Source organism: Pleuronectes platessa, chromosome 8, assembly GCF_947347685.1.
Source record: "Pleuronectes platessa chromosome 8, fPlePla1.1, whole genome shotgun sequence".
In the NCBI taxonomy this organism is placed as follows: Eukaryota; Metazoa; Chordata; class Actinopteri; order Pleuronectiformes; family Pleuronectidae; genus Pleuronectes; species Pleuronectes platessa.
This window is the reverse complement of record NC_070633.1, coordinates 9866516-9881512: the sequence shown is the minus strand read 5'-3', so window position 1 is coordinate 9881512 and position 14997 is coordinate 9866516. Positions and strand designations below refer to the sequence as shown.

The following is a 14997-nucleotide window of genomic DNA, read 5'->3' as shown; positions in this document are numbered from 1 at the left end:
CTGACTTAAATAACATTTGAAAGTCTCTGCTGACCAACTGAACATTTGGGGCTGGTTGCTAAATTATACCAGGGTCATGTTCAATCTAAAAACAGTGCACACTGGTTTTATTATGGTTTATATGTTTTACAGAATTAATAACATGGTGTTTCCCTGAAATTATGTAAAAGTACTACATAGTAAACCCTATCAGCGTTTCCCACAGAATTGATTCCATCTATGACGGTAACAGGGTATATGTACAAATGCATGAAGGTCACTGTCACGCACAACAGATTAATAGTGACAGGTACACAGGCTGAAGAGTGAAAGACAAGTTCTTATGTGAGAGAATAACCTGCACTGCTTGCCGCAATGGAAGCTGTGACGTCTGACTGCATGGATGGTACAAAAGTTGTGGACAACAGCGCGATGTAGCGGGACAACTCAGGTGAACACAGTGCAAAGCTCTGCTCACACCAAGTCCAAGATTTATTTTATTAAGATGAGAGGTGTAAAAAAATATGGTTCATGAGGGTTAGGTTTAGGGTTAGGGTTATATGGCACAACTTTTTTTACTTACCTCCACCCCAGCATTCTGAGACAAATCTATGGACTCCCAGGCCAATCAACGGGCAGCCACTGCACAGAGCAGGCCACCACAGTTAGGCCTGCAAGGCTACTCACATACTCGTAGAACTTGAGTTAGACAGTGACCACTATTCGTATTTTGTGCATGCTCCGTTCAACCAGATAAGCTAAATCCAGCATTGCCAATGTTGATCATGCAATGACCTATAGCCTGTTACAGTGACACTTATCATCAGTCTTTAAATATTTGCATCACAACGTCATAGGTGGTTGCAGTCAATAAATAGGACAAGATCTGCTGATGTCAAAGCACATTAGAGGGCACAGCACACACAAATACGACAGTGTGTTACAGACTTTGAAGCACCCTTCCTCTAGTCTGATGGATTTGACACATTTGTTACCCAATCTTCAACCCTGCGGGGCCAGGTGTTCAACACACAACCATTTGCAATTTGTAAGTGGGGAACACGCCCCCTACCTCTGTAAAGGTGTTTCCTACAGTGTATCGCTCCGGAGGGCAGGACTCCTCCACCATTCTCAAGAAACCCAAGCATGAAGCTAGTTGTCACATTAGAATGTGAATTGATTTCTGAAAAATAATGATAAGTATGCATCGCAACAATTTGAAAATATATTGATACAACACAAAAGTATATTTTGTAATAAAAAAAATCACTCTTATTATAAAATAATAAAATTCACATTACAAGATACTGATCTGTTTTTTTCACAATGACAGGCTCTTTGATGGTCACAGACCATTAACCTTTTAACCATTTAAACTGTTTATAAAAATGGATGACTTGAGAGCTCCCAAAAGAGAAGCAAAATCATCTTGATCTCTAGTTGCAGTGTAAGTCATAAACATCCTCCACATTAGTGGATTGGGCATGAGCCAAACTAAAAAGTCAAAGTTCAGGTCAAAATATTATTTCTTTAATTATGCAATGTTTTTTTTTGTAAGCACTATGAGCTTTCTTAATATTTATTTTATTGTGACTGGTCTGCTATTGTTCACTCTTCTTTGATTTTGGTTGCAGCTGCTAGGGAAACCAAGGGAAAACTACTTAAAGAAAATCTTCGTTACACTCAGTCAGCTGTCATTACCAAGTGGTTTTAATCATGTGTAGATTCAGTTTTATTCATGTGGTGCTTTTTGCTGTAAAGCCCTTCTAATGAAAAGCTTATATGAAAGGTGTATTATTATTATTTCAGCTTGTACCCCAGGTATGAATCTTATAATTTAATAAAACCCACAGCCTGTACACATCATCTATTTATTTTTTTAACAGTAAAAACCAGTAAAGTAATTCTCTTAAGCAAGTAACTCCCACTATTGCTAGATCCATTTAAACTAGCTTGATTAGAATCACAATAAACCCCTTCCTGACTGGATAATGTGCTGTGACACTTTTTTTCTCTGAACTGAGGGAAGCTAACATCTGGGATCTACTCACATTCGGGGAACATTTGATAGTAAACACATGTGGTCAGCAGCCTGAGATGACCTTTAGCATTTAGCTCCGGCTTGGCACCGGGCGGGCTTTAGGACCCTGCGGTGTGTGGTGACGACAGGTCAGCCAGGAGCAATGTTATGGTGGATTTTACCTTTTTATTTACGGTCTGTGTGTTTTCACCTGAGCTGCTGCAGGAACCAGATGAACCCTTGAGTCTGGGCCACGACACACTAACACCCCGCTGTTCACATGCTGCACTGCTGCTAGCTGCGGCTCTTCCCTCCGCTGCTGATGGAGCACATCCGACTACCGAAGGTAAACCCGCGGAGCTCACTGCAGTGATTCGACACCATGTTACCACCGAGCCTCAGTCACACAACACCAACCTCCATGTGTGCCCGCGGGTCATTCCGTTTTAATATGCATAATTAATAAAATACAAACAGTATAATGGGGGACTGGTGTATCGGGCCACGTAGGCAGCAGGCTCCTCCTGCAGCTATCAGCTACATGTCACTGTGTGTGTGTTTGTGCGTGTGTGTGTATCAGTGCATCTGTGTCACAAACATATGAATCATTTGCTGAGCATGTTTGATGCCGTTCCTCCTCCTCTAGGTGGAGAATGTCAAGCTGCTGGACAGACTGTCTCCCAGGAGGAGCAGGGCGGGGACCCTCTACCTGACAGCCACACACTCCATCTTTGTCGAGAACGAGGCTGGAGTGCGCAAAGAAACATGGGTAAGCGTCAGCTTAGGACACTGCAAATACCCTCTGTGCAGCTAAGCATCATGATGAGCACGTTAAGCTACATATAGGGATTAAGATACCATACACAATGACCTGACAGTCCCTTTATGAAAACCAGCATTCACAGCATCCAGATTTCTATTTGGATCTACACCTAATTTCTCACACTCATAAATACCAGCTTCCTTAACATGCCTGGTTGTTTTCATCAAGCTCCATGAATAACTCTCTTTGAAATCAACAAAGAATTTTAAAAAACGCCAAATCTGCTATGTTAAAGAAATTGAAAAAATTATTCAAATCTGACGACTGATCCGGATCAACAACTAAATTGAATGGGTTCCTCCCTGACCTATACCACATCCATGCACAGCTCCATAGAAATCCTACCTGTAGTGTAACCCTGCTGATTATCAGACAAAGAAACAAACAGATGAAAACATATCCTCCTTGGTTGGAGTAATAAATCCTTCAGTCCCATACATGTAATTTCTGGCATTTTGCCGGCTACAGACAGTGCCTAGAGGTATTATATTATCGGGTTGTCAACCTGTCCGTACGAACGTCCATCCATCTATCCCATTCTCGAGAACACAATATCACTGAGTCATGGCTTTAGTTGCTATTAATGGAGGAGAAGAAGAGTTGTTTTTCATGGTATGATCAGCACTGCATTGTCATTTAGAACCAAGCTGTTTTACAGTAAAACTATTCTTTGGAGGGCTGTTGAAACACAAGTCACGCTTATGAGTGAGCGCTGTCCAGCATAATCCTAACAGTATTTTCTTGTCTTTGTTTGATCTCACTCCAGGTGCTTCACAGTTTGGTGTGCAGTGTGGAGAAACACGTCGCCACGGCCTCGGGATCTGCTCTACTCATCCACTGCAAGAACTTCCAAGTTCTTCACATTGTCATCCCTCGAGAGCGGGAGTGTCAGGATGTTCACCTGTCGCTGCAGCGTCTCTCCCAGCCAGGTGAGCTGTGGTATGACACCAGCAGAGGTCTGATTCTGTGATGTTCTTACATTAGAGCCCAGTCAATACGTCACAGGATCATTATTATTGTGGCTTATTTACAGCTACACCTGTGCTGGATTAACCATCCTGCCTCTCACTTAATCTCTTTCGTTGTTTTCAGAAGTTGTTTTCTTCATAGTATCTGTGTCAACCTCAAAATGCAGCCCTGTTCAGCCTCTACTTTTCCTTTCTCTCTGTTTTGCAACACTTCATTCTTTCTAATTGCAAAAAAAACCTTAAACTGAGAGCCAGTGTTGTGTGTTGCAGTGAGTTACGCTGAGCTGTACTGCTTCTCCTACAAGCCCAACGTTGACGAGAAGGAGAGGCGGCAGGAATGGGACTTCTTGGACCTCAAGTCTGATTACAGCAGAATGGGCCTCCCTAACTCCCTGTGGAAGCTCTCCCCCATCAATCGACATTACAAGGTCACTGAGCCGACATCGATGACCAGTTGCAGCTTTCCATCCAAATATGGACTTCTCTATCATACAGAGAATATCTCTCCACACAAATACATATTCCATATGTTTGGGGAGTGACCCCCACCTGGCAGATTACATGGATAATTATCTAAGACTACCCAATTAATTGGCACGCACCAGTATATAAATCCCAGGTGTGCGTGATTACTCAGTTTTTCTGATCTTCACTGAGCTTTTCAGACGTGGATTCAGCAGAGATTGGAGATACAATTTAGAGATCTATTCACAAGACAGACAAGCATTTCAATCTGCTGCATGGTGCAGGTGAGAGCTGGCCTTCGGCTCCTCTCAGGGCTGCTGTCCCCTCTCGTGTGTGAGTTCGTTTAAAGGAAAAAGGAGAAAAGTACTGTGAAGCTCTGGCAGTCATCCAGCAGAGGGCATATTGTGTGGCTGTGCCCGCTGATGCGTTAAACCGGTATGGTTTGGGGAGCTGGTTTTGCATACCTCTCAGTTGTAGGTATTGTCTATGGTCTCCAAACCCTCAACAGATCCGGTGGCCCAGTTGTCAATGGCCAGGGTAGACTTGCGCCGCAGCATAAAAAGGCTGCAGACAGTGTCTGACCCTCCTGCAAGCTCAGGGGTGTGTTAACAGTGTACGTTTGTAAATAGTTTCTTTGTAGCACTGGCTCATCGGGTACACCATTAGAGCACTGGTAGTATGATTGGGATTCTGAGACTGCTCTGCTTCTTCGCATATGAAATATGTACAGTATCTGGGTGGAGAGATAGTCTTGATATAATAGAGAACGGTTACAATGTAACCTACAGATCTCGGTTGCTTATTTTTTTCGATTGTCATGTTTTAAAGGTGAGTGACACTTACCCTGCTGACCTCTTTGTACCTGAGTCTGCCTCACCTCCGATCATCGTAGGGAGCTCCAAGTTCAGAAGCAGAGGCCGATTTCCCACTCTGTCGTACTACTCCAAAGAAAATCATGTAAGTCGACTGCGTACATTTTCTCTTTATTCTCCATATGCTTCCCACGATAACTAATGATTAACACAGGAGTGGCATGAACTGAAGCTAATGTATTTGGTTTAACAATATCATGGGTAGCACTGTCAGCTCACAGGAAGAAGGTAACTGGTTCAGCCGTGCTCTTTACATGTGGAGTTTGCATGCTCTCCCTGTGGGTGTCTGTAAGCCTTCTCTGGCTACTCCGACAAAACCATGCAGATTAGGTTAATTTAAGAAATAAGGTGTGAATTTAAGTTTGCGTTGTTATTTGTTTCTGTTTGTTGGCCCTGTCGTTAACTGGATAAACTGTTTAGATAATGGGTCGATGGAAATATCACAATGATATATCAAAATTTTTGTAAACCGTGCCCTTCTACTTTTAAAAAAAAATCTTTATACATTTTCAGTATCACTTTTCTTCCTTTTAAAAAAGCCAAACTTTGTTTCACAAAAGTTCCAAGACCAAAAGTGAGATTTAAAGTCGTAAAGCCCCAAAGTAAACACGAAGCCACTGCTGTTGAGTCACTGATGCTGCCCGAAGATGTTTTCTTGCCATTTTTAACTGTTGGGCCTTAAATATTTATATCCCCTCATTCCTTTTTCCAACTACACATCCGATATAGACTGTAAGCCTGAAATGGTAAATGGTCTGCATTCATATAGGGCTTTAAACCACAGGTTATATTCATCCACTCAAGTACACATTCATAGAGCACTCCTCAATCACACAAACTCAATACTGATGGTCCATCACAGGCAATTAGGGGTTCAGTATCTTGCCCCACCTGAGCCCCAATCTGATATTGTACTGACGGTACAGAAGAATCACCAAGACTCTGGATGTGGTTTCTAATTTCTAGTCACAAGGGCAGTTTATCCGACAATATGTGAAGCACAACATACGGTTTTAATAAATTTGTTCCCCATGAGCAAACTACTTGTTCTGTAGCTGTTTGTCTAAGGCTGACCTATGATCCGATGGGTCAAGAAGTCGCTGCTAATATTGTCAAATCACATCAGAGGCAAATGACAATATTTATGAGGGGAAAAGCGAGACAAATGTCCAGTCAGCGATTACATCAGAATATGCATCATTGCCACCCTCTACAACTCGGCTACAATGATTCATATTTGTGTATTTTTATAAATTGTTAAGCCTGAAGCTTCATCATTTGTCCTATTAATCCCTGAATGGACAGTTGGGAGTGCTTTATGTGTGTAAGGTCAGATTCCCAGGGTTGATGGTCCTGGGTGTGGAGGTCAGCTCCTACAGAGGGACTCCACTCGAGTTCATGAGCCAGAAGGGAGAGTCACGCAGCAACCTCTGGCTTTCTCCCTTGTGACTCCTAAATGTAGATACGAGAAACTGTGTGGTTGATTCATTTAAATCAAACATTCAGGGAAAGATAAAGTACTGTGAATTTGTATTCGTCCTGATTCTCACATATTGAATTTCCTTTCATCTTTTGCTCTAAATGTCGTGCAAAGTAATAATTTTACTTAAAATCGACTGCTGGGCGTGTAAACATTCCTGCGTGAAAACTCTTGCCTCCTCCCAGGCTGCCATCTGCCGCAGCAGCCAGCCTCTGTCAGGTTTCAGCGCTCGGTGCCTGGAGGATGAACAGATGCTGGAGGCCATCTTGAGGTCCAATCCCCGCAGCGACTTCATGTATGTGGTGGACACCAGGCCTAAGGTGAGCCCCTTGTGCCCTGCGAAAATACAAGTCCTAGAGTACGATGCTGTGTGTTCAGGTGGCCTTTATTTTCCAAACTGTGTTCAGCCAGATGGTCCTTCACGCAGCAAAAGTATTTGAAAACATCCTGGTTGTGAGATAACTGAACCATGGTCAAAATTATATAATTTGTGTGATACCATACTTTTGTATTATTTTACACTTAAAACGACCAATCTTGTGTTTTTCCAGCTGAATGCGATTGCAAACCGAGCTGCAGGAAAAGGCTACGAAAATGAAGACAACTACTCCAACATTAAATTCCAGTTCATCGGCATTGAGAACATCCACGTTATGAGAAACAGCCAACAAAAGATGCTAGAAGGTAGTTATCATGTTCTCACGCTGTGTATAGATTGATGTCCTGTGGAACCCGTTTGGAGACAGATGTGACAGATGTGCATTTTATCACTGAGTCAGAAATGTCCTCATATCACACATCTCACATCGCAGTGCCTGTTTAAATTTGCTACTTCTTCCATTACTAGAGCAAGGCAGGACCTCATGCGACCCCTGTGGCTTTCATATGCACTCATGCAGACTGGACTGTGCTGCAATCAGACCTCAAATGAGCCCACAGGAGAATTTCTGGGTATTATGCCGGGGTGCTCCGAGGAAGACTTTGAATCCATCTGGAATTTATTTCGGAGCTATTTTGGCTTCCCAGAGTGGACAATCCGAGACCTTATCCCCCAAAGAGAGAAAGAGGGCGTGAGAATGATGTGATTTGAAGTCTGAAAAGTTATAGCTGTTCTTAGTTGTGATAACTCTTTGCCCCCTGGTAGCACAAGGGAAGTCTTAAAAGGCTGGAGACACAGCGCCTGCCCTTCGGAGCATGCCGAACTCTCTCTACCCCATCACACACTTCAATAAGATTTAGAAGACCCCCGCCTGGCAGCATTAGCGCAAACATTTCTCCTGAGTGGAAGTAAACTCTTGTGTTACCAAACCCGAGGCTGAATGAACCTGTTCACCTGGCCGCCCTCCTGTCAGTGGCCTCGCTTTGCTTTTACAGGTCAATGCATTGTCAGCGAAAACCACTTTGTCACCCCTGTGAGCGCCTTAATGAGTGAGGACAGGGACTGAATTCTGAGTGTTAATGTGATAAATTGTCCGCAGCAAATACAATTCCAGCCGCGCAGAAATGGTTTCATGTCATTCTGCCTCTCCCTGAACTCGCAAATATTTATGTTGAACCCTGAAGATGGAAAAATAAATGTAGGCTCTGCTTTCTACAAGATAAGCAAACATAATGCAGGGAGCCTTATGGTACAGGAATGGATTTGTATTTAATTATCTTTCCTGACTTGTGTTATTGTGTTTGAGTATGGCTTTAGGTTGCATTAGTATTTTTAAAAGCACATAACAAGACTGGGACTGCAGCACAGTGCAAAATATATTTGATGTGTACGTTTTTAGTTTGGTCTATGTCCTATCCACTAACTTGGTGGAGACAGTGTTTTCTATGGCTCAGACTGAACTTGCTTATCTAAGCAGGCACATGTTTTGCTTATCATGATACACCATCTTTTTCGGGGCATTTCAGCATGTTCCGGTGGTCCCTAAATTCATTTTGATCTTATAGGGACCATGAATGTCTCTAAAAAATTCCATTGCAAAATGAATCCTAAAAGAAGTGGACAGATATTTCAGTCTGGATCAAATGCGTGACTAAATTAATCATTACTGACAGGGTCCAAATAATCCATCACATGAGAATTTGAGAGGAAGTTTTTTTTTTTTTTAAACCGTGTGACCCATATTTTCCACACAGATTCCCCCATGAATTCACTGTCATGGATGTTGTCTTTATAATGAAAGTGAACGTGTAGTTTAATAAAGTCCGGAGATCAGGTATGCTCCATGTTTCCTGCCAGTGAGACAGCTGTGTTGTGCTTACAGTGTGTGAGCTGCGTTCCCCCTCCATGTCCAACTTCCTGGAGGGCCTGGAAGGCTCAGGCTGGCTGAAGCACATCAAAGCTGTTTTGGATGCAGGCATCTTCATCGCCAAGGTCAGTCTGGAGGTTAATCCCTGCTGTCTGCTTCACCACTGCACTCAATATTAGCTTAGGTGTGTGTTGGTCTGGGAGTGAGTGTGTATTGTATCCTACACGAGTGGTGCCGAGAACACTTTTATTGAAGTCTACTCAAACAAGAGCACAATTCCCCTGCTGCCAAAAATGACTGTAGCATTGAATTGTTATCCAACTACTTGCTCTCAGGCTCCACCAGTCAATTACATTAGATAGTAAGTGGTTGAGGTCAGGGAATGGCTGTGGTTGGGGTCAATCAGTTCAACTCAATCTATTGTCCAACAGAAAAGGTTCTGGTATCTGAGTCACCATCTCAAAAACTGCAATTCACCAGAGGGATTTTTCATTACCTGTGAAATACAAATCCATCGGCCTAGTTTCCCAAACTTCAGCAGCAGAGACTCCAGACCTTTCTCTGACACCGTCCTGTTACATCCATTTTCATTATTGAGTCGTACACATGACGAGTCTACAGCTCGTTGTTGTATTTGTAACCAGTACTGGAGAAATTATAACATCTCAGGTATGACATTTTTCATATGCTGAATAATTGAATGTTGCCATCCAGATTTGCTTGCTAGCACTCTCTTGCATTTACTGGCACGTTTGCTATGTTTGCTACTGCAGGTTGTCGCCTCCCACTGTTCATCAGGGGAATAGCATAAAACCAGCAGCAGGTCTTTGGCCACACACGTTAATATACAACATATAGGGCTGTGCGTTAAAACTATATAGATAATTATAGCATTAAAACTCTTCCTCGACAGAAATTTAGGACATCCCATCCATGTTTGACAGACGACATGAACAGCCAATGATAATGAGCATTGTGTTTGCTTGATTCGCTCCAGAGTTCATGAGACACATGTTTAAACCTGCGACACAACACGATACGTGACACGCACAGTTAGGCCCCCCTGATTAAATTGAGCGGAACAATCCGGAGTCAGGATGCGACATCATCGATTGATAGTTGTTTCAGAATATAGGACTAGATGGTGAGTATTCCATGTGATTATCACTTCATGAGTGAAGAGGGACAGAGACAAGCGCCTGCACACACAAACACAAACACACACACACACACACACACAGAGAGAGACAGAGACAGATGTTCCTCCCACAAGTTATTACTCAACACAGTGTTTTAAGTTTTGTTGTAGAAGAAGCGACGTCCAGTTTATTCAGGAACATAAATATGAATCATCAGGTTTTTACAAAGAGCAGTTCTAAGTGTAGGTGAGCAGAAAACATCGGAGGAGCAGAGTCACTGGTTGACCAGCGGAGTAATGAGCCTCAGTGCAGTGGCACTGATTTAAGATAAGATAAAACTTTAAAGATCCACACACCAGGAGAATTAAGTTGTTACAGCAACACAGGCACATACGAATGAGGTAGACAAGAGAATAAAGAAATAGACAAAGGCAATAGAAAAAGTGAAATAAAAAAATACAGAGCATGTACATTGTATACACCTTTTTAATATGGTTTGTTTGACATCTGGCACAGGATAATTGTACGATCAATTACAAATCGTTTTTTGTGCTTAAAATTTTTTTTGTACATAAGAACATTGCACACAAACACAAATGTGGTCATTTGTAGGACTTTGGTCTGTGGTGCTTAGTGTGGACAAAAACTCAACAGATTACTGTAAACCTTTTAGACCTTCAGGGTTTGGGGGTCAACGCCTGAGGAAGCAGAACTATTGATAATGACTTTATTGATTTCATATTCACTGCAAATTAGATTTTCTCTGGGTATATTATCTTACAAAAGGATAACTGGCAGAGAACTAAAGTTATTTTCCATGTTGAAATATTTCTAATATAATATTTCAGCTACATGATTTGAAAGATAAACCTTTTTTGAATCGTCATCTGAGTGTTAACGTCTTTACTTACATTAAACCAAATCCCCATTAAGCAAATATTGGTATTCTGATAACAATTCAAATCCCTGTCTGGCGTAGATGAAATATGATAATGGTATATGTCTTAAATGTGTTAACAAGTAACTTGCTTTCTAACCATTGTTTATCTTCATCACCCTGAGTTTCTTTGTGTGTGTGTGTGTGTGTGTGTGTGTGTGTTTGTGTGTGACAGGCTGTAGCAGAGGAGGGTGTCAGTGTCTTGGTTCACTGCTCAGACGGTTGGGACCGTACAGCCCAGGTGTGTTCAGTGGCCTGTGTGCTGCTGGATCCCTACTACAGGACCCTCAGAGGACTCATGGTATGCACTGAATCTTTCCCTTTGCTAGACTGTGACTGTCCCTCACTGTATCATATAAATAGATCGTAGTTGGTAGTCGTCCTCACTGGGCCTGCAAGGCTTGTTTCTTTGATCAGCTGGATTTGTGAAGGGTAAGATGGAATCCGAAAAGAGCCACTCTGGAAAATATGTAATGCAGTGTCTTGCTTTTTGGGAATTGCCCCTGAAGTCAGAATAAAATGAATCCACACAGAGGGTGAAAAGGTCCAGCCACTCTGCAGGGATTGTCTTTGTCTGATCCTTTAATCATAACCACCTGGAATTAAAGATGTTCAAAAACTGTCATCTTCCCTCTGTTTGTTTTGCACTTAGGTCCTCATCGAGAGAGACTGGGTCTCATTTGGACACAAGTTCACCCACAGGTGTGATTCTAAACATTAGGCGATCTGTAGACGCTTTGTTTTGATCTAACTGTACCCAACTCATGTCCAGGTGCAACCACCTGGTCGGGGACCCTAAGGAGGTGTCTCCCGTCATCGACCAGTTCCTGGAGTGCGTGTGGCAGCTGATGGAGCAGTTCCCCTGTGCCTTTGAGTTCAACGAGAAGTTCCTCATCACCATTCACAGCCACATCTACTCCTGCCAGTTCGGCAACTTTATCGGCAACAACCAGCGGGAGAGGATCGAGCTGGGGTGAGATTTAAACCTGCTGGTGCTGCCATCAGTTTCTTTTCCTTTTCACAGCTCAGACATCGGGTCTGAAGGAAGAGTGACGACTGAGGACAAGGGACAGCCAGTAGTATTTTATGTCACTGGGCTTGTACAAGTTAAGACAACTGGAAACAAAACAAAATTAAGTGATTATTCTGTCTTAATCTGCCATTTGTCTCACAGAGTGCGTGAGAAGACTCACTCTTTGTGGAGTTATCTGTGGATGAACCGCGCAGACTTCATCAACCCTCTGTACAGGCCGGACCACAGCCAGACTCAGGGGCTCCTCCGGCCCTCTACTGCCCCCTATTGCTTCAAGTAGGTTGTCACTAACAGCAACTTAAACACAGCTTAGTTTGAAATCTGGTGTACTCATGTTTGAAATACAATTCTCAGTTAAATACTTGCCCTCTGATTGTCTGAAAGTGAAGCTTCTGTAGGGGTTAAAGGGGCTTCATCTCATCGGTAAACTTGCTTTGTATAGATTCTGGAGAGGCCTGTACAATCATTTTGACCGAGGGATGCATCCACGTCAGTCTGTAGAGGATTACCTTCGGGCAATCCAAGAGGAGACACAGCAGCTGGAGGAGCAGCTGACCTCACACAAACAGGTAGGACAAGTGCTGTCGCTTCTTACTGCTAGTCCCTTCTCATGAGAAAAAGAAACCGCTCCAGTGGTTGTCCTGCTTATAGAAAATGATTGGTCTTTATGTTCTACGTTCTCAATAGAAAATTGCTCAACTGGAGCAGGAGCATGTGTGGAGAGTCACCCAGAAGACAACCCCCTGTGATAAGAGCCCCACAGCGTGGGGCCTCCTTAATGATCTCACACTGGCCAACACCCCTCAGGACTACACTGGGGACTTCATCACCAGCAGCCCTGGTCATCTGAAAACACCAGACAGCAGCCTGATCCTCCTGCCGCAGGACCTGAACAAAACATCTGAAGCCAACCTCTCAAACGGCAGTGACCAGGAGTCAGGGATCGCTGACCTGAGCTGTCGCTCACCTCTCAGCGAGGACAGCACCAGGGATCCAGACTCAGATGAGGCTATCTACTCGGCTGCCTGAGCAAATGTAGCGTGTGGTTGGAGGCCGCAGAACAAACTCCACCTGTACATTCACCAAGTCACCTGGGTATTGGCTAACATCAGTGAAAAGTCTTTGCACTGGGTTACACAGCTGACTTGCACTTTTGTTTGCACGTTGTGCGGTGAACTCTCCCTTTTGCCACTTAAATACATAATAGTTAAAGTTGTCTGCTGTAGCTGAAACATTTCATTCTTACGCCAGGGAAAGAAATTCTGAAAGTAATATGAAAGTTGAGTATTGTTCAGTGTCATGTATGTTGTTTGACAGCAGACTTGACCCATCAACATAGATAGGTAAAAAAGAGGTGAGGCTGACGTCATCTAAAAAAGAGTTTCCTTAAGTTAAAAGCATACTAAGAACAATCCTGAACATTTGTCTCTATGTGTAACATTGGTGTAGAAGTATGACTGCTTTTTACTGTGGATTTCCATACACGTCATGTCATCATTTTTGCTTTACAATGTAAACACTGTAAACGTTAAACACTGCTTCAGTAGTAGATGACAACAGCCTTATTTCCAACTAGGAAAGCATTGTTAGCTATAAAAAGATTCTGTGCCGAGAATTCAATATCAATTTTATAAAGCAATAAATGTCAGTTAGCACAGCTCCCATTAGAAAAAAATGCTGATACATTTTTAAATAGAAACATCATAAAACTGATGAAACACTGACAATAATGTAATAAACAAGCTGTGGGGGGAAAAACAGCAAACTCAAGGATATAACGTGAGAACAGCATATAAGCTGCTGTCACATTGTTCAAAAAGATTGATCTCCTTCTAAGGGTTTTGATCATTTTGTCCGACCCCTGTTCTTAATGCTGTTGCACATTTTGGTCACTGCTGCTCATAGACTGTCTGGGTTCAGGATTTCCATCTGACCTGAAAGACGAGCTGTGATGCTCTTCGACACAAAGTTAAGTTTATAGGTCAGTGTCGCCATGTTTCAGTCCCACAGTTCATGTTATAAACACACTCGGCACACCACAGTGACCTCAGCTGGTGTTTGTAGTCATTACACTACAATAACCACTGGTTAGTTGTGACTGATAAGCTCTGAATTTTTACTGAAAACAGTGACCAATCTAAAAACACTTGTCCACAATATTTCAACACTAGATTTGTTGTGATCAAACCAAATGTTTTACCAAAGGGAATCAACTGTCTGCAGGTATAAAGTGGAGTCGAGGATAGAAATACTGAACAGACGAGAGCGTGTGAACATTAATATTCTGCCGTTTAGTGACGCAGATTAGTGACTGTCTTTTTGAATATGTGTGCCATTTGTAGAATTAGGATTATATCTAGTGTAGTACACATTTCTGTAGGTGCACTCCAATACTGCAAACGAACAAAGTACAGGTTATCCGGCGAGGCATGTTAAGAATATTTTTGTACTTTTGACCTATTTTTTTGACTAATGTAATCTTTCTTTGATGCATGTTTTTTTTATTATTTGTACAAGAGTTTGACCTTGTGTAAAAGAAAGAGCTTTATATTACTGTGTGTTTGTTCTGGTGGAGAAAGAGCCAAATTTGTCATAATGACCGAAATGCAAAGTTGTATCAGTTGTGTCAATGTTCTTATGTGGTAATAAATAAATAAATATAATACTATTAGTCAAATATTTGTATTTTCTCATTGTGAACATTATTCAATTTCTGAAAACACATTTTCTTATATATCTGTCCTGATATCCAGCCATGCAGATCATGTTGGTTTTATTTGAAGTTTCTGGATTATCTATTGATCACACTGAAGTTTTTTTGTTTGTTTTTCGTCGTTTTCCCTTCTGCTTTTGCTCTCACCAGCTTTAAAGCCAAACAGGTAAACATGTCTGACATATTTGATAATAATGAAATGTTCTGTTTACAACAGAAGTCTGGCTGCTCTACACTGCCCTCCTCTTTCCCTTTGTTCTGCTCACTAGTGTATTACTGCAATTTGGTCTATCTTTATCTGTACAACAAAAAATAAGTCAGT

At 42.2% G+C, this 14997-nt stretch overlaps 1 protein-coding gene across 1 annotated transcript; it reads left to right on the top strand.

Annotated features, from left to right (window-relative positions):
• The first annotated feature begins 2024 nt into the window (after positions 1-2024).
• On the top strand, positions 2025-14641 carry mtmr7a (myotubularin related protein 7a). Its single transcript, XM_053428763.1, has 14 exons — positions 2025-2345; positions 2646-2768; positions 3589-3751; positions 4061-4218; positions 5084-5212; positions 6793-6927; positions 7159-7291; positions 8869-8978; positions 11105-11230; positions 11582-11631; positions 11702-11902; positions 12104-12238; positions 12405-12531; positions 12650-14641. The coding sequence occupies exons 1-14, from the start codon at positions 2322-2324 to the stop codon at positions 12989-12991; spliced, it is 1956 nt and encodes a 651-aa protein (XP_053284738.1). The 5' UTR covers positions 2025-2321; the 3' UTR covers positions 12992-14641.
• Positions 14642-14997: the final 356 nt, after the last annotated feature.